Source organism: Siniperca chuatsi, linkage group LG10 (assembly GCF_020085105.1).
Source record: "Siniperca chuatsi isolate FFG_IHB_CAS linkage group LG10, ASM2008510v1, whole genome shotgun sequence".
Lineage (NCBI taxonomy): Eukaryota > Metazoa > Chordata > Actinopteri > Centrarchiformes > Sinipercidae > Siniperca > Siniperca chuatsi.
In genome coordinates this window covers 22,153,918-22,172,955 of record NC_058051.1, presented here as the reverse complement: position 1 = coordinate 22,172,955, position 19,038 = coordinate 22,153,918, and the positions used below count along the sequence as shown (strand labels likewise).

Sequence of the window (19,038 nt, the reverse complement as noted above, 5' to 3'; positions counted from 1 at the left end):
CTTCCCAAGTGATGTAAATTTGATGCATGTGCTGTTATGCAAAATATAAAATAATTCTACCGACTAGAGGTGTTCAGTGCATGTACGAACAAATCTTTAACATCGATTCTTTAAAATGAACTGACTATGCTGAATCACCATTGACACTGACCGAATCAGTAGCCTTTACCAGTGGAGCTCCCCTCACTGGTGACTGGAGAGCGCTGTTGTCATCTCACTGTGATAAGCCACAGAAACAATCATAATATAACTCTGTCATAAATAATAGGGTGCAGAGCTATTAACCTGTGCAGTGCTTGTATGGGTAAGTTTTGAACTGAATGTGACAGCTTGAACTGGCAACAGACAATGTACTACTGAACCGAAGACAGTCAGAATCAGCGCTGAACGTTTGGGCCGTATGAACAGTGATGCGTTCACTTACTGTTGGACGTGCTGAAGTGCATTTGAACGGGGATGCGACTGCTTAGCATAGGGAAAAAAGTGAATGAAGTACATAATCAGTGACTACGAACAGAATGAAGTGATCTGAATCAGCAAAGTGATTTGTGATTTTCAAATGTACTACAAAGTGCTAATACATAAAGTGGCCGACAGTGCAGGATTTCTGGTTTCTTCTGTGTTTTTTTTATTTTTTATAAAGACTTTATGGCATATAAGAACTTTTTTTGAAATATTTGTCCTTGAGACACTAAACCCCAAGTTGCTCCTGATGGGCAGGCCAGTGCCTTGCATGGTAGCTCTGCCGCCATCTGTGTGTGTGGGTGAATGAGAGGCAAAATTGTAAAGCACTTTGTTCAATAAGGTGGAAAAGCACAATATAAATGCAATGCATTTACCATTTACTGATTTTAACTATGCTTATCTGGACAAATAAAGATGAGTAAGAAAGTGTGACATTAAATGCAACCCCTACTTTTGTTTTGGTCAGAGGATAGAACAATCTGTCTAATTTTCTAGAGAGAACAAAACATTTAACCTTTACTTTCTTCCGTGGCTCAAGTAGATGGTAGAAGTATACGGCTTTTCAGAGAATACGTGATGAAATGCTTGTAGTGTATAAGGCCATTCCTTGTTCCAGCTTTAGACATCAGTTAACAAGAAAACCTTGGATAGACAAATGCTATTTTATAGTTGGAATTATTGGCTGTGCAAATAGTTTGCACATTTAACTCCGGGTTGTAATAATAATTACAAAAGCATAATGATGCAAGTATGTTACTCATTTAATTTCTTTTTACTTTTTTATATTTTTACATGCACATTTTTCTCTGCCTTTTGGAGAGGATGTCAGGAGGGAGAGCTGGTGTTAAGACCAGTGAGAAACAGTGTCATGGAAGAAGCATTCAGATCCTTTACTGAAGTTAAAGTAGCAATACCACACTGAAAATACTACAAGTGAATGTCCTGCATTCAAAATCTTACTTAAGTAAACATATGTAAGGATTATCAGCTAAATCTAGTTAAAATATCAAAAGTAAAAGTACTCATTATGCAGAAAAATGCTTCCTGTCAGTGTTTTACTATTATATATGATGTTTTTGGATTAATATTACTGCTGCGTTAATGTGCATGTTGCATTTTACTGCTGTAGATGTTTCAGGTTGTGCTAAGTTTTACTACTTTTATATACTGTTGGGTAGTTTCATCTACAGCAATGCATCATATTCTGTAAGATCACCGTATGTTTGTAGCGCCGCTGTCCTACGAGAACCACGTATCTCTAAAAAGTAAACTTTTCATGAGCTCAGAAAGTGGGTGGATTGGATTCTCGTGTTTTTTCATGAATAATTTTGAATAGGCAGTTTTTATTAAAAACTAGTTGTTGAAATGTGTTACTAGGGTTGCTGAAAATATTTCAGCACCATTCAACGCTAAAACACAGAACTGTAAGGTGTTGTGTTTAAAAGAGTTGTTTTTGCAATAATGCAATAAAGCCTGTTAATAGTACAACTACCAGTACATAACAGGGCTCATGAGGATCTTTTTTTAGGCTTCTGACCATGAATATGTTGATACAAATTTAATACAAGTGGAAGGTATTAAACTTGAAATGGCTTTGATAAAATGATAACAGATTGTTAAAGTAGTGGTGGAAGGAACATACACATCACATTTATTATAGAACATATATATAAAGTAGAAATATCTGGATGGATATCCATGGATAGACCATGATCAACTTCATAACTTCTTTTGCCTTAAATAAATCCTGTGTCTGCACTTATCTTCATTCAGGGTTCCCATGGGTCCTTGAAATCATTGAAAGTTTGTGAATCTAAGAGAAAAAAAAATCAAGGCCTTGAAAGTTTTTGAAAATAGACATAAATCGATACGGGTCATTGAAAGTGCTTGAATTTATATATTTTGTGCAAGAATAGAAATTTAAGTTCTTTTGATATTTTTTTTACTTAAAGTAACATCACTGTTCACACATTCAAGCCTCTCTCTCTTTTTAATTGTTGTCTGCGAGCTTCTGTAAAGTCTGCTAGTTCTCATTCTAAAAATTGTAATAGTAATTAACCTTGATCCATGTCTCAAACTATGCCGTGTTGGGTCCTTGAATTTAAGGGAATTGCGCCTGGAAAGAATTTCATGTGAATCAATTTGTAAAGTAAGTTGAAGGAAAGAAAAGATGATTCTACAGATTAAAGCCATTAATATGGACAAAGTATCTTTTCTTCAACATTGGATCAGACATGTTTCGATGATTTCTTTTTACATCAGTCAACTATTAAGAATGAAGCAGGGAATATGGTCCATTCATTGGCTGTGACTTCACATATTACTTTAAGAGGGTCTTTCATGTTTCTAATATCTTTCTCATCAGCCCAACAAATGCACACATGAACCTCCTCCAATTCTTTTCAGAAGTAGTAACCCGCTCTTACATCTATTATACATTAGTATCTGGTCCCAGCACTGCTAAGTAAATCACTCCAGCATTTTTATTTGTGAATGTGGTCTTGTTGGTGGTGATTTATTATACTTTGTATACTCTCAGCCAAATGTACTGAGCACTTTTTAGAGGTGACACTCACTGAAACATCCAATGCCCCAACATACAATATATGTATCAAACAGGCTGGAATTGTAGTTTGAATGCCATTTGCAAGAGATTGGCGAGATTTGCTGCACCAAAAAAATTCTCTTGCTTTGGTGTGCCGCACTTTCTTCATCTGCCTCTTCCTTTCATCAGCTCTGCACCATTTTGTGCTGGACCACCAGTTGCAGTAGTGTACAGTCGTCTTTCTGCTGGAAACGGTGGTTTAATGTTGGTATGGAGTAGTAATGCAAAACGATGAGCTGAAAACTAAGACTTGTAGAGCTTGGTGGTGATGTTCAGTGGGATCAGCGGCACTAGCAACCCTCTCACATCCAATGTTTTTAGAAAATATTAACGTAGTGATATGATGGAGATTTTCAGTGTCAAATAAAGACATGTAAATCATATATAGGATGAATCAGTCAGTAAAAGGCTTGCTTTCATTTACAAATGTAAGACAACTGTTATATTCTGTCTTCACAATAAAGCAACATTATTCTATGGATGACTCATGTTTTATTCACAAGGTAACCACATAATTAAAGGGCAATAATTATTTGAAAACAAGTTAGGGTAAATTCCAAAGGAGAGAGTGGATTATTCTACAGCAAGTGTGTGTGTGTGTGTGTGTGTGTGTGTGTGTGTGTGTGTGTGTGTGTGTGTGTATATATATATATATATATATATATAAATAAACAAATAATCCCCCTCTCACCATGGGGTGGTCTGTGTCATCTTCAAGCTCAGGTCCTCAGGGCCTGGGAGTTTGAGGGTTCTGCACCATATCTTAGCTGTTCCTAGGACTGCACTCTTCTGGACAGAGACTTCAGACATACCTGGAATCTGCTGGAGCCACTCTTCCCAGTTTGGGGGTCACAGCCCCCAATGCTCCGATTACCACTGGCACCGCTGTTGCTTTTACTCTCCACATCTTTTCTAGCTCCTCTTTCAACCCTTGGTATTTTTCAGGTTTCTCCTGTTCCTTCTTCTTGATGTTGCTGTCGCTTAGGATTGCTACATCTATCACCACTGCCTTCTTCTGCTGTTTGTTGATTTCTGGTTGGTTAGTCATCACCAGTTTTGTCAGTCTGGATCTGGAAGTATACATATATACTGTATATTTATACACACAAACACATGTGTGCACTTACAATCACACAGGAGTTCATATATGTTTGACTGCATCCTTTACATTCATTCACTGAGTTCACTTCTGTAGTTACAGTCTGTGTGTGTGTGTGTACATTGCAGTGGAGGTTCAACATGAATCCAGCCTGTCTCCTGGTCTCAAAAAGTGCTGTGTGCATTAAACTAAGAAGCAGACCAGGCTGTCTACACATAAAACTTGCTGTATGGGGTCAAGCTAACTGTCAGGGCTACATGACAGCACGCAGAGGGAAATGGGTCTTAGTCTGCTATTAACTGTCCAACTGACCTAAGTTCATCTTCCCAGGTGGGCTACCATGCACTAATAAGTCTAACCGATCCAAGTTCAGGCATTAAGTAGCTGGAGTCACAGACACCAGCTGGGTTAACAATCTCTGCCAACAGTGTCACTGACCTGAGTTCAGCCAGAGGTACAGGTGCCAGACAGGTTAATCACACCACAAGCACAACAAAGAGACATAGCACTGACCTTATGCACACCTGGCCTGTCTGCTTTCACACTACAAAAGTCAGTGACAACAAAACTGAACTAAGCTTGTTAGCATGTGAGAATCCCGACCACCTCCAAATACGTCATGGTGTCATCTCAGTTTGTGTCTGTGAGACACATTGTTATAAACACAGTAACTCAAAAACTATACAGCTAATGTTTACACAGCTGTTAGTGTGAAAGATCTGTCTAGATTTTGGAGGTCTTTGCGGCATGTTTTTGCATTTTAATGAAGGAGAACTGATTTCCTTGAAACTACACTATAACCCTTCATTGTTTTAAGCCTATAGTTCATATAAATATTGCTGTTGGAACACAAGTATGTTTACATGGAAGTGTTTGCTAAGTGATGCATTAATTAGCTTATTTACTGATTATACATTAGCATAACGGGCAATGTCTAATGTATAATGGTGATCAGAGCAAGGTAAAACAAGCTCAAGTTTATCTTGTTGCAATTTCCTGAGGCTGAAACAGATGGTTAACTTGTTTAGTTTACTTATGTACGTAAACACAATAGGTCAGCCAAGTTTATGAGAGTTGATCTTATGCACTGTAGTACAACGCATCTCTACTATTTAAAAAAAAAAAATGTAATTCTAATATTAAGATGCAGAAGTGTTAGACAGTGTTGACAAGAAAACCAGCCAGGTCCAGATGCTTAACCTCCCTTAGCTATCCAATAGGTGCAGCATCTCCAGCAGTGCCCTAAAACTGCACAACCATATGCATAATTCATAGGAATGGATCTGCAATATGTGTAAATACATTCCTACATACATATACGCGCACAGATATGAGCAGAGGGAGCTAGGATATATCAAATCTAACCCAGGGCTAAGGCAAAGTCTCTCCTTAATTCCAGACTAGTGTGTTATCAGCCAAAGGTTAGAGAGGAGAAAGCAGTTTCTCACCTCAAGGTGGCAACACTGCAAAAATTGTAATCCAAGTTTTCCCAGGTGAAAATAAGACCTCCAGAATCTGACAAGAAAATAAATAAACTCTCACTTCTTAAAAATGTGATCATATACAAACAGTATTTTCGCACATTACTAACATACTGTACAATGTTTGTCAGCATTATTGGTATACTTTGCTATTTGTTAAATGTCACTATGCAATGTTTATGCAAGGCCTGAGGGGTGAAATAAAAAGACAACAACGATAAGATTACAGTGAGTAATTCTCAGGTGCTGATGTATGTAGAAAAAATGAGTGTGGAAACAAGAATTAATGCAGCTTCTTTGGGCTTTCTAAAAACTTTAAGGCCTATAATGGCCTATTAGGTTACACAGATTATCTGGTTTATGATTGTCAAATTTTTTATTTAATTATGCCCATTTATGGACTATAATGCATCTTAATCGCCTAAGAATGACTACATAGTGTGTTTTATAGGAAAAAAACTGAGAAAGCCATTTCAAAATTTAAAACAATAGTTATTAGTACTATTTGATAAGGTGGTTAAAGTTATAGTTAATGTGTAGCTGCATATGTAAGCTGAACTATGATCACAGCATAGGAAGAATGGCATCAAACTTTTAAAAAGCATCCTGAATTGACCTTTGAGTGAATCTCCAAAACATTTTGTATATTCTCTCTGTGTTTCCATAAGTTTGCTGCGCGTGCTGTGGTTTCCAAAGACATGCAGAATCTGGAGTCAAAAAATTGCCCATTCCTGCAGTTTGTAGCATACATATTGGTATGTTAGTAGATTTATTTTCCCATTTGCAGAGTTTTTTTGTAAAATACCCCTGTAATACTTTTACTGTATATTCCTACTGTGGAACAGGAAATGACATAAATGCTACACCAGTCTCACTACCACCAAGACTTTGATGGCTCAGCTGATAAACAAATCCAACAGCCCCAGCAGGAGACACAGGGATAAAAGCAGTAAGTTGAAGCATGTTAAGTCAGAGTTGGAGAGCTGGGCAAATGAAATTAGACACGTGCTGTAATGTTACTGCCCAAGTTTCAATCAGCCAATAAAATTCACTATACAGACAACATGAGCATTACAGAATTCACTGAATTCAGTTTGGTATCTAGATTTAATCAACGTGTGGTTTAGGAAGTTATGTATTATTTACAGAGAGAAATATCTACTTATGTGAGTAGCTGAAACATGTTGAATCCAGTGTGGAAGTGTCTTAAGCTGAAGTTCCTCTAATGTCCCTTGGCTCAAAGAAAATGACTATATTGAAATCTTAAAATCCTTTTAACTTTTCCATTGAAATGCAAGGTCAGCACACAAAACCTGCATGATATTATCATCAAATCACAACATAATCTCTGCAGAATAGAGTTTCACAATGCTTTGCACACCACAAAGCACAGGTCATTCAAAACTATTGTATTGGGGTTGTTGCAGAAGTCTCAGCAGATCTCAAAACCTATGCAAATGAAACCAAAACTCTCTGCATGTGTAACATAAAGAGCCATCAAACCGCTTCAATAGTTGTGAATACCACAATAGTGGATTATTCAAATAGCCTCTTCCCTTGAACATTTTAAAATCCCAGACTTAATTTTTACACCAAGGCAGAAAAAAGCTTTTTAAATCTTAAAAAAGCTTTTTCAATTTACAAACATCAAGTCAACCTCAGTATATACGGTACCAGTATAGAAAACAAATTGTCTTCCTTCAGCCAATTCTGCAGCTTACGTGCTGTAATTTATTTATTCACTTGTGAAGTTTGTAAAGTGGGGCTGTGTACTTGTGCTCACTGAATCTGTGATGTTTCAGTGATCTACCCTATTTTGTGAAAATTATTTCTTTATTATTATTATTATTTCTTTTTATAGGAGTTAAAGCACGTGGTTTAACATATTCCCGGGATGTCACAATTGCCACAGAGTTATGGCTCTAAAAGTTAGTTTCTGAGATGCAGACATTTCTTCAAAGAAGATTGAATACCAGCAAATAATACACGACACCATTTCTATGATGCTTGTCTTTCTAGTACAATGGTATGCAGATGCCACAAATTATAATTTTGTGTTTCACATATTTCCAACAGTAACTGAGATGTGCCAAGATATCCTCTAAAACATCTAATATCAAGCTCCTCTCCTGTGGAATCAGATCCCAGTTTCGGTTCGGGAGGCAGACGCCATCTCCACATTTAAGAGTAGGCTTAAGACTTTCCTCTTTGATAAAGCTTATAGTTAGGGCTGGCTCAGGTGAGCCCTGAACCATCCCTTTGTTATGTTGCTATAGGCCTAGACTGCCGGGAGACTTCCCATGATGCGCCTCTTTCCTCTGTCCTTCTCTCCCTCTCCATCTGTCCCATAGTTCTGTGCTTTCTCGTTTCTCTCCTCTCTCCTTCTATTGCTTTCAGCAGGTATTTCTGCCTCCGAAGCTGCAGAGACTGGATCTGTGGTTGTGGGCCACTTGCTGCCCGCGTGTTCCTGCTCGACAACTGCTACTACAGTTGTTGTTATTGGCTCTGTTACTAATACTGACATTATTTTTCCTATAGCTGTCATTCCTGTTATTGCTAATTTATTAATATTAACACTACAATTACTATTCTATTTAAAAAAAATAATTCTATGTGGTCTTTGCATTGAATAACAATAATAGATAACAATAGAATAACAAACATAACCTCATTTGGTTTAAAAGTAGTGAAGATAAAGAATAGAGGACAAAGATAGAGTGAACTTAATGCTGCTATTATCATATCACAAATGAAAGGAGTTTAGAGTTGCCCCTTATTCTGTTCTATGAACTGTGGACTTTTTGGTGCTCTGGCTAACCTTACCATGCAGCGAGGAGATGTGTCAACAACTTGCAGGCCTGTATCTCAGTGTTTACAACCCAGCATTATAAAGCACAATGCCAGCATTGCACTCGGTCGCCCCAATTCTACCCAAGGGTGAAATTGCCTTTTCATAATTTCCATTATACTTGGTCTTTGAAAAATGGCTCTCACGATCTGCGGTAAGATAGAGGAAGTTATTTTTCTTTAAAGTGTGTTTTGATGATGTGCTGTTTGATGGAGTGTCTCAGCCCTGCTTTCCAAAATACTGGTAACAGTCCTTTGGGTTTTTTTTTTTTGTTTAATTTCTATGCCAGGTGGAAGTGATGAATGAAGGATCTTATTGTGAAGAGGCCTTGCCTGGGACACCTGAGCCCCATGATCTGCAAAAGAAGCACAATGAAGAGACTGTGCCGTTAGTACAGCAAAGTGAAAAATAAGGCGTCTGAATGCTCGTTTAATGTACTGTAGCAGCTTACTATTTGGATCATGTGTTTGCAACTGGAAAAAGAAAGGGCTTTGAATGAGTGACACAATTTATTTATTCAACTTTCTTTATTGAAAGCATGTATAACAAACTATTGTGGCTACTGAATAAATTGGCATTTGCACATAATTGATTTGAAAAGATTAAGTGCCTTCTCCTGTGAGATTCCATCTGTGAAAAAGCACCCCACAGCATACATCTCTTGATATAATATCTTGATTCCAACCCTTACAAGGGAAACACTTATCACCTAGATCTTATTTGTGTGCAGCAAAGAAAAGGTTTGCTTTTGCCAAAGTACTTCCAGGGAACACACATTTAATCTCTAATTCAAGGTAAGTCATTTCTTAAAAATGAAGTATCTGGTTGAAAATCTTAAGTAAGTACAAGCAAGCTGGGGAGGTAGAGGCAGGATTCACTGATGATGACTGTCAGTTTCCTAATAGAACAGTGAACATACACAGGAAAGCAAAGTAATTATCTTTTATCAAATTACAATGCATACCATTGCCAATTAAAACCTTTCATGCTGATTCCATCAATTGAGTTTTCAGATTGTGTCTCCATTATTTGGAAAGTTAAAGAAGCAATCATTTTATTGTTCACCCAGTAGAAGTACATATTTAGACCCATTTACATTCATTTCTTTTAAATTATTTTTTTACTTTAAGACATCTTTTGAATTCTGTTTTTGTTTCCTTCAAAGCACAAAAAACCCTCCCTGTGCTCTAGTATGAAGGCTCATATTAATTTAGCTGTTTAAGAAATATGGTGAAATGGTTAAAAAAAAAATGAAAGAAAAGAAAGCAGTCCCTAGCAAGTGCTACGGTTACCCAAAAGGCTAGACTCAAATGCAGGACTCAAACAAGGAGGATGAATGTAAAAGTATTTTATTAAATAATGGGGAAAAGGTGGTGGAGAGTAGCTGGGGTTTTGGATCCAGAACAGGCAGGGTGGAAGTGGAGATGGCGTGGCAGAGAGAAGCATGGCTGGCAGACAGGCAGAAGCAAACAGAGGGCAGGCAGGTGAGCAGTAATCTTGAGGCACAAAAACACAGGTTAGCAGAATGCAGGCAGACAAGGAGCAAAACATACAACAAGATAAGTATGAGCAAGAGTCTAGTAACTACCACGAAGGTTGAAACAACAATTTAGCGATGAGTGGACGAAGAGCCACAGTAGATATACTGCAGGAGATGAGCTGATGGGAGGCAGGTGTGTAGGCTGAGCAGCGTGAGTTGGAGCAGTGGAGCCGAAAGCCAGTAGAGAGAGACGGGAGGAGCAGCCACACCCACACACACACACACACACACAGAGACAAATTGGGGCAAGACAGGAGACACAGGGCAGGCAATAATGGGAAACAGAAGAGAAATACAAGCTGTCATGACCGTAACAACAAGGACATTTTATTGATGCTTTACAGGTCAGAAGATGGTTAAAACTCCTCTAACGCAGAGCTGAAAGCTTTTGGAATGTCAAGTGTACTGTATGTGTGTTGCTGTGTGTACTATCAAGGCATTCAAGCCCCTGAAGCACTGAGCTAAGGCGGTTTAGAGGATAGTAGTGTCTGCACATCGCAGTGCAGCCATATGTTCACATTTTGATTTGGACCTCTGGAGGGAGTGTGCCAAATAAATGAGAAATACTTTGCTGTAGGTCTGTTGTCTGACTCCATATGTGTGAGAGAAAGAGTGATTGAGGTCATGTTGAACTAGTGTGGTGGAGAACTCTCCCTGCCAAATACATTATTTTCTAGAGTATAATGAAATCATAGAGCTAATATCTCATCCCAGCCTAAGATGAGTTAGAATTAGCCCAAACATCCTCGTGCTAGTTAGGACAGGCCTGTTAGTCTGGGAAATGTTGGAAATTGTTTTGGCAGTGGAACGAAGTAAGGGTCAAGTGGTGGTGGACCCATTTTTCATGTTCCTGTTGGGAATCCTGTCGCAGTGTTCCAGGCAGACACGATTTAAGTGCAGAGTGCATCAGACGACCACAAGCTTGGTATGAACCCCATAAGTCTGCCTCATTTAAAGGGGAATGGGGACTCGTTCACTGGGAATAGTTTAATAATTTAGTATGGCCTTAAACTAATCTATTTCAAGCACCCAGATGGTATTTATATTGAGCAAATACTCAGATAATTGAATGGAATAATTTACTCACTACTGTTGCTCAGTGTCAGAGAATCCCCACACTGCACCAACCCTGGAAAAGACATAAAGTGAACCACTAAACCAAAGTACTTGGAAAGTGTTTCAGAAAAGCAATTGAAATATCATATTGAACAATGAACAGCACGGAAATCTGGGTGCAATCAGTCTATAGCTGCGGCTGTGTAATTGTATTTGCCTTTGTGCATTTATTGTACCTGGATTTGATTTGGATGATTTATAAGTGTATGTATATTCCAGAACGTCATATGAATGCGCATGCCTATGTGTGTGCTGTGTGCTTATTAATCCTGCCTGGCTTATAGGTATGATGGGTGTCAGGGAGTGCTATGGGCCATCTGTCCGGTGTTACTGCCTCCTGTGGGCATGACTGAGCAACCACATGGGGAGCTGGAATGAACCGGAGCACAGTGGAAACAAGACGGCTGCTCTGACCCTTCGGTATGTGTATGTTTGGATGAGAGAGACAGAGAGTTGGAAAGAGAGAGATGGAGGCGAAGAGACAGAAGAGGTAGAGGGAAGGTAGGCCAAATGAGAGAGGAAGGGGTAGAAAGACAGGGCAATGGAGAGGGAGAAAGAGGGATAGAGAAAGAGAGGAATACAAAGAGATAGAGGGGGAATGCACGGCTGCTGATTTTTAACAGGCGTGTCCCTCCATCTCTGATCAAAGCGTCCTATCAGCCTTAGGGGCATCTCCACTGAGTGCCTCACATAGCTGCTAAAAATTCTCCCTGCCTAGGAATCATTTTAGCGCTTCTCCTCTCGTAGCCCTCTCATATTTGTCCATTCATAGGCCACAGTGCATGCATCATGCCTGCTGCACATGAAAGCACCTGTACATGTTTCCAGAGTTTTAGTGTGCCCACACTGGCAACAATATATGATAGAGCTTTTGTTAATGAAAGAAAATGTAAGGTGATTTGCAGTTGGTGGATTGGTCTGTTCTCACAGTCCAGCTCTACTAAAGGTAGAAATGTGATTGACAGCTGCTCATGAAAGCCAATGCTAAACTATGGTAGATAATAAAATACCATTCATATCAATTTTCTTGTCTCACCCCTTCATTCTGATGCATGTGTGATACTGCAGGGGTTTCAAAGGGTATAGATATAAATATAATGTAGCTTGAATTTACAATTAAACACATTATTTAAAAAAAACCTCTCAAACACAGGATTTGCATGACTCATTTAAGAGATGAATAAATTTGAATGGCACAATGCCACATTCCACTGACCATTTTTATCCACTTGCCATGTGAATTTCACAGGCTGTGGGACCCAATGCTCCACATTGTTCAGCTGACCACTTTGCAGCTGGCTTTGTGATGTCTGAATATCATAAGGCTTCATGCCACTGCTATGCCACTGGGGATATCCAGCTGCATTTTCTTTTCACTGTGTCTCCATCAAAGATGAGAAATCAAACAATAGTATTCTGTACTGCTCCAGGCCCAGAATTTCCCTGATCCCTGATCTCTGCCTGGGTCATTGTTCCAGAGCTGTCAACGAGTCTTTGAATCAATCATCAACCTTTGAGGGCCTTGCCTCCTGAGTCAACCATGGGCAATACCACAGGATACTGGAGCCAGGACGCGGAAACCCCAGCGGCCACATGATCCAGAAGGAATGGATGGGATCATTTCCGTTTCCCCCGTAAGAATCCAATTTTCCAAAAATGTTCCAGTCATATTTTCTTACAAGCTAGTCCAGCGGGTGACAAGAGAATCTCTATGTCTTGAGTGACTATTCAGATACAGAGGAAGGTTACTGATGGCACATAAAGAGAGAATAATTTAATAGTATTGGTACCGCACTCAGTGGGTTTACTTTTTACCCTTTGCACTTTTACTCTCTTTCTTTCCTCAGTATAATTTGCATTAATGGGCTCAGAGTGAAGTGGAAACAGGACCAAACGTGAAACCCAACTGCGACCAAATCAGTTCACTGCAAGAGAGAGAGACAGAGAGAGAGACAGAGAGAGAGACAGAGAGAGACAGAGACACAGGGAAAGATCCCTAATGATTTTACTGTATGGGACATGCCTGGCATCCCAGTGGCTAATGAAAGCATCATTATCAGAAGAGGAAGATGACTGGGCCCCTTAGAATATGCTCATAGACTTAGAGCGATGCCGCCTGTCTTCCCTACTTTCTTTTACTGCCATTAGACCCAGGCTGTCTGGCTGTTTACTACTCCCTGGGCTTGAGTTTATTTGAGTGTTTTGAATACAGTAATATAAGATGACATAATGAAGCACCCCGTACACAGTACAGTGGCAAGCCTCAATGGGAGTTTGGCAGATAGATGCTGTTTTTTTAGGAAATAAGGGCTCCCATTGCTCCTAGCTCCTATAACTTCTGCTGACAGATTTTGATAACTGTAGTCCATGTGTTTGTGTTATGCAGTTCCTGCTTTAAAAATGGCTACTCAAGAGAGATGTTCTGAAATGGTGATTGGATTAATTCAGTAACTGAGCTGACAAATATATCTTGAAATATAAATTCTAATTTATCATCGCTTTTGGAGCAGGACTGCTGCTAGGCACCCTGAATGATTCAAGGGTAACCAGAGCTCGGAAGGATTCCTAGAACATACCAGTTTTTTTTTTTCACTTGTTGAACAGATACAAAATGTCCTATTTTTAAAAAACACAAACAATTTTCAGCATTATCACTGTATAATAGTTGTTAGCGCTAGTGGCTAATGCTCCATTAACAGCATTAACAATGAGTAGTGTTCTGTGTCTCTGAAACTCTGCCAAAGCCATGCTGAAAAATGCCCACTACTTAACATCACTGGCAGACAGTCTGTGAATTTTGAAAACTGTGGTAAAAAAAACTTTGGCAGTGTTTGTGAACCTGTCTTTTCTCTCTTTTTTTGCGATGTTTACAAAACCTATCCAGTGCAAATAATGTGGTGTCTCATTTCCATACTACATAGTGATTGTATACTATATACTAATATTTATACTATGTTGTTATTGCAGTTAAAAAAATGATGCAATACAGTAGGCCTACATGCACAATTGGATGTCAATCAAAATGCAACTGCCAATTAAACTTCACAAAGAGAAAGAAAACATTTGTCTTAAGATTTAATACATTGCCCCACATGCATTGTGGGGCAATAGTGTACATCAACATTGCCATTTTTATGAGTAGGGTATCTCTGCAGACCGGAGACTTTGAATGGGCAGGGTAACTGTCGATATTTTTTATTTGGCCAATCAGATGCTTACAATCCTCTGTCAATCAAAAATGAATTTCACCAATAAGCAGCCTGAACCAGTTGTCAATCAGTTTTTAATTTGGCTAATCATCTTTCTCATAGGGAGAAGGGGGAGGTTCGACATGAAGAAGCAAAGTTGCCTAGTTTCTCAAAGTTTTCAGCTCTAGTCAAAGGATAAAAGTATCAACAGACAGCAATGTTTTTAATCAACATTTTAAAGTGGAAGTAGACAACTTTTGATCATAATAGAATATGGTAACTTACTACTATTCATTTTAGAAATCACACGTTCCAAGTTTTGTTGGACGGCTAGATGCTGGCAGCTAATGAGCTACCACAGGCTGTATGCAGTAAACTGCAAGCTAATGTTAGCTAACTCGCTAACCTCTATGGGAAGTACAATAGTAAGCTAACAGGCTAGAAAAGCAGTGGAAACTGGAAGTGCAGTAGTGCCCTTGTCTTACGAAAGTCGGAACAAACTTTTAAATTAGGCCTAATGAGAAACAGATTTTGGTGGACTGCTAAGGTGAAATAAGTGAACGTTTACGTAGTCTACTTCATGGCCAAAGATTTCTCTATGTCTTAAATAAAGATGATCTCTCCCTTACTGCACTAAGCTATATGCAAATGAATGTATGATGATGTCATCTACATGCAAATGAGCATATGATGTCATCTGGCAACTTTTTGTGACTTTTGGAGCTACTGCAGCTACTTTCATTGGAAAAAAACACTGATTGGGACACACTATTAGTTCAATAGAGCTTTTTTATGGCAGACATTTTTTTTGACATGTCATTGCTGGAACAGCACAGGTTGAATTAATATCATTAATGATGGCAGCATTCCATTTAGGTATTGAAGTTCTAGAACACAGGTAGTGTGCGTGCTGACTCAGCGGCATGGCTTATTGAGAGACTTAAATGGAACTGAGCCATCATTAACATTATTGGTTCCACCTGTGCTTTACCTATGTCAAAGTCAAAATGTCTGTTGTAAAAAAAGGGGCCATGAGTACAAATCAAAACAATTTCTGAGATTTTTGGTGCACATGGATTGTTTTCTACTCTGCTGCAGATAAAAGCAAAGGTAGTTTGAATGGGTCAACACAGTGCCTAAATCTGTTACAAAAGATAAGCAGAGAAACAACAAATGACAACAGACACAAGAGAACAGCTGACTACTGAGTAAGTGAGCCAAATGCGTTTTATATGGATTATATGGTGGCTAATGTTGCTAACCTAGCTTAGACAGCTGCTAACAGTAGCTAGTTTGCTGAGCTAATGTGTTCATTGCTTTATTTGACAGTTAGCTAACTATACTGAAATGTATGTAATGTAATATACAATACTTTGTTTAATTTTTTTAGGAGAGGCTCTTGCTTTAACACAAATGTTAGCATACTAACATTAGTAATTGATGTAGGGTCAGAATGCAGTGTATGATCACTTAGGTATGTGACCTGTAGGGAAGAGTGAGGAAAAATACAACACAACTATAAGTAGAAAATAGCATTTTCTTTGCCAATATTGGGTAAGGTATGCAAGGTATTTAAAAAGCCTTTTGTTCTTACTGTACAATTATGGTTAACATTCTGTCAGCAATACTGTTCGACAAGAAAAATCATATACAGTAAGTTGTATCTACATCATTGAGCAATTCGGTGCTTATTTATGAGCATGAACAATGCTCTATTAAGGCATAGAGCTACCCTTCTATTAAAGCATAATGACTTTGATCTAAAGGCACTGCACTTAATTCACTGGAACTTTTAATCTACTGCACCATTCTTGGTTTTTCTTAATCAATGAAACTGATATATTCATTATTTTTTCCACCTCTTCTGGTATGAAAGGCATGTCAATAATTATAATGGAGGACATTCACCATCCTGTCATCCCCAGTCATAATATTCTGATATTTGATATTCTGATATCATCTGACTTTTTAGTCAATTTGGATTTTTTGTGTTTTGGCTCAGTAGTAGCCTACAGCATGAACTGTCCAAAAGCACTAAAAAACCATGTTTTCAGTGAAATTCTGAACTTTTCCCCTTTAGCCATACTGTATCTAGCATCCTCTGTTGTTCTTTCTTAAAGTTGTTACTATGTCTTCTGTTTACAAGACATAAAAAATATATCTTAATTTGCACTTTTTTAATTGATCCTAATTGGTTTAAAGGGATATTTAACCAGGATAATCAACTCAGCTGCTTTCCAGTCCTGGAGTCCTGGGTACATACTGTATATTAAAACAAACAATAAAACAACAGTGAAGCTAAAACCAGTACACCAACAAAACTGCAAAATAATGTTTATTATTATTTTATTTATTAATATTACAATTTTCAAAATAAATATTATAAAGACTGACTTTATGCTGAAGACCTTTGGCTGAAAATTCAAAGGCTGTCAAAGTCTAACAGCCCAGTGTCCTAAGGAATTACGTTCATATTGAGCAATTCTGCAGCACTCAATTTATATCCCATGCCTGCATGTAGGTGTTCAGTACATGTATGAACACATCTTTAACACAATATCTTCAGAACTGACTGCACTAACTCACCATTGTCACTGAACAAATCAGTAGATTTTAGCAGTGGAGCTCCCTTGTAACTGAGAGCACTGTTGTCAGCTCAGCTGTGATAAACAGTATTTACTGCCTGGTTAAAAGCTAACTAAAAGATCGCAAAAGCTACAGAAATGATTGTGAAGTGATAACTCTGTTGCAAATAGATGGCTGCTGAGCTATACACTGTAAAAAGTGCTCATATATGCCTGAACTGAACTTAACAGTTTGAGCCAGCAACTGACTGAGTGCAGTACTGAATGTGTCTGTAATTTGTCACTGAATTAGCGGAACTTAGTTAGCCATGCAATTCTTCAATACAAATAGAACTACACAACTAGATATGGACACACTGTATTCTGCGCTATTTGTTTCAGCAGATTTGTTCCAAATATTGCAGGGGGAAAGTACAAGCAGAAACAGCCACAGTGAGCTGGTGGATGAAGAGATGCAGATGATGGGCTTACTGTGGTGTGTGTGAACAAGCACATCTCCAACACGTCATCAAGATAAACAACACCTTTTACCTGCTATCTTGTGTAAACCACTGGCACTGTGCCAACATGGCTTGAATGGTTGCAGATGCTCATGGCTCGGTTCAGTGCAAATATTCCCACACATGTATTGAAAAATGGTAAAATGTTGTTGGCATTTTTTAAACAATGACCACATTCTTTCCCTATTTTTAACCGTACTTTGTCTCTACATTAACCATAGTTAATTTGCCATTACCACAAGCCTTAACCAAGTTTTAGTTGATGAACCTTAGCTAAACACATTGTAGTTGCCATGTATGGATATTGTAGGAATAAATAATTTGAATAAATAATGATGTAATTTGGAATTTTACAGAATCGTCCAATCGTATCAAAGTTCTGACTGGTGAGAGAGTTGTTCTGAAATTACCACATATTGAATGCTACTCTGGGCCACCCCACACACACCACACACAGACAGACAGAGAGAGAGACCTACTAATTACAGCATTTAACAGGACAAAAATCATAATATGATAATAAACCATGTCACAGAGCCCATCAGGAATAAAAAGGACTGTGTATAGGAGGGTTGGAGCTCATCCTTGGGACCAAGGGATTGGGATGAGAGAGGTGGTAAAAAGCCTGGATGTCACATTGAGGAAATTGGCTGAGCAGCCGCCCACTAATGTAGAGTCATACTCTTTTTGATAGGATTAGAGACCATTGGCTCACTAAGCAGATATGGCCAATCAGAGATGGTAGAATATAAAGGTCATTAGTAGCTCAAAAGGCCAGACAGACGGGCCAACCTCCATATTATGCTGGTGGAGGGGGTTCGGAGAAAGGTTTTATGTAGCCATAATACCCTGTTCAGACACAGAAACTGCTAATGGTAAGAGGTAGTATTGAACTTGCACACAGATGCAAGGTAATACTCTGACATGTGGCCTTGTCAACCATTTTTAGTCAGAAAACATTTTTTTAGTCAGAAAAGGAAGCTCAGTTCAAAGAGAGCTAAGTTCAGTTTTTTGTGAGACATTCAGCTTCACATTGAAAACCTTTTAAACTTACCCTTTGTTCAACTTCTTTTGATGAAATTCCTCCTTTACAGTCTCAGTCTCAGGGACAGTGTTAGATTTGTTGAAAAAGGTAGGCTGAGTATTCGGTGAGCTAATCAAGTAAGAGCCAGTTAACCAAGCCTGAGTGATAATCAAAGTCCAACACTATATATATATTTTATAGACGATTTTTTTTTGGGTTGCATTTTTCGCCTTTATTGGACAGCTTGAGTGAAGACGCAGACAGGAAACGGGGTATGACATAACTACATCTCTACAAAAAGAAAACTGCTGTTGAAAAACATTCCATGACTTGTAATAAACTGTCATAAAAATAAAATGATCACATACCACACACAAGGTGTATCAATTGATACAAGAGCTCCCACCAAAACAGACTGTGGGCTAACATCCATCGTACTGCACACAGTGACCCATGTAGCTTTTCTGTTGTCCAAACTGAACCTTGTATGATTTTAAAATCATAATAATGTAAAGCAGAAAGGCACTTTAAAGTTTTAAATGCTGCGAATCTGCTCGATTAGTTAACTGATTAGTTAAATCTAAGAA

The 19,038-nt window shown here is 38.4% G+C and overlaps 1 protein-coding gene and 1 long non-coding RNA gene across 6 annotated transcripts in view; both read left to right on the top strand.

Annotated features, from left to right (window-relative positions):
• LOC122883587 (cadherin-4-like) overlaps positions 1-19,038 on the top strand; it is a 338,624-nt gene that overhangs the window by 73,089 nt on the left and 246,497 nt on the right. For 2 of the 5 annotated variants that reach the window (XM_044212505.1, XM_044212508.1), the window contains exons 3-4: positions 11,439-11,574; positions 12,585-12,788. In XM_044212505.1, the coding sequence (XP_044068440.1) occupies positions 12,762-12,788 (27 nt within the window). In that variant the 5' untranslated portion in view covers positions 11,439-11,574; positions 12,585-12,761. Of the gene's footprint in view, positions 1-10,291; positions 10,383-11,438; positions 11,575-12,584; positions 12,789-19,038 lie in introns of those variants that run through there. The other 3 variants (XM_044212509.1, XM_044212506.1, XM_044212507.1) reach the window with 3 other exon arrangements.
• Positions 15,126-17,775, top strand: LOC122883605. The gene is made up of 2 exons (XR_006379668.1): positions 15,126-15,550; positions 17,332-17,775. It is a non-coding gene; the product is annotated as an uncharacterized LOC122883605 (long non-coding RNA).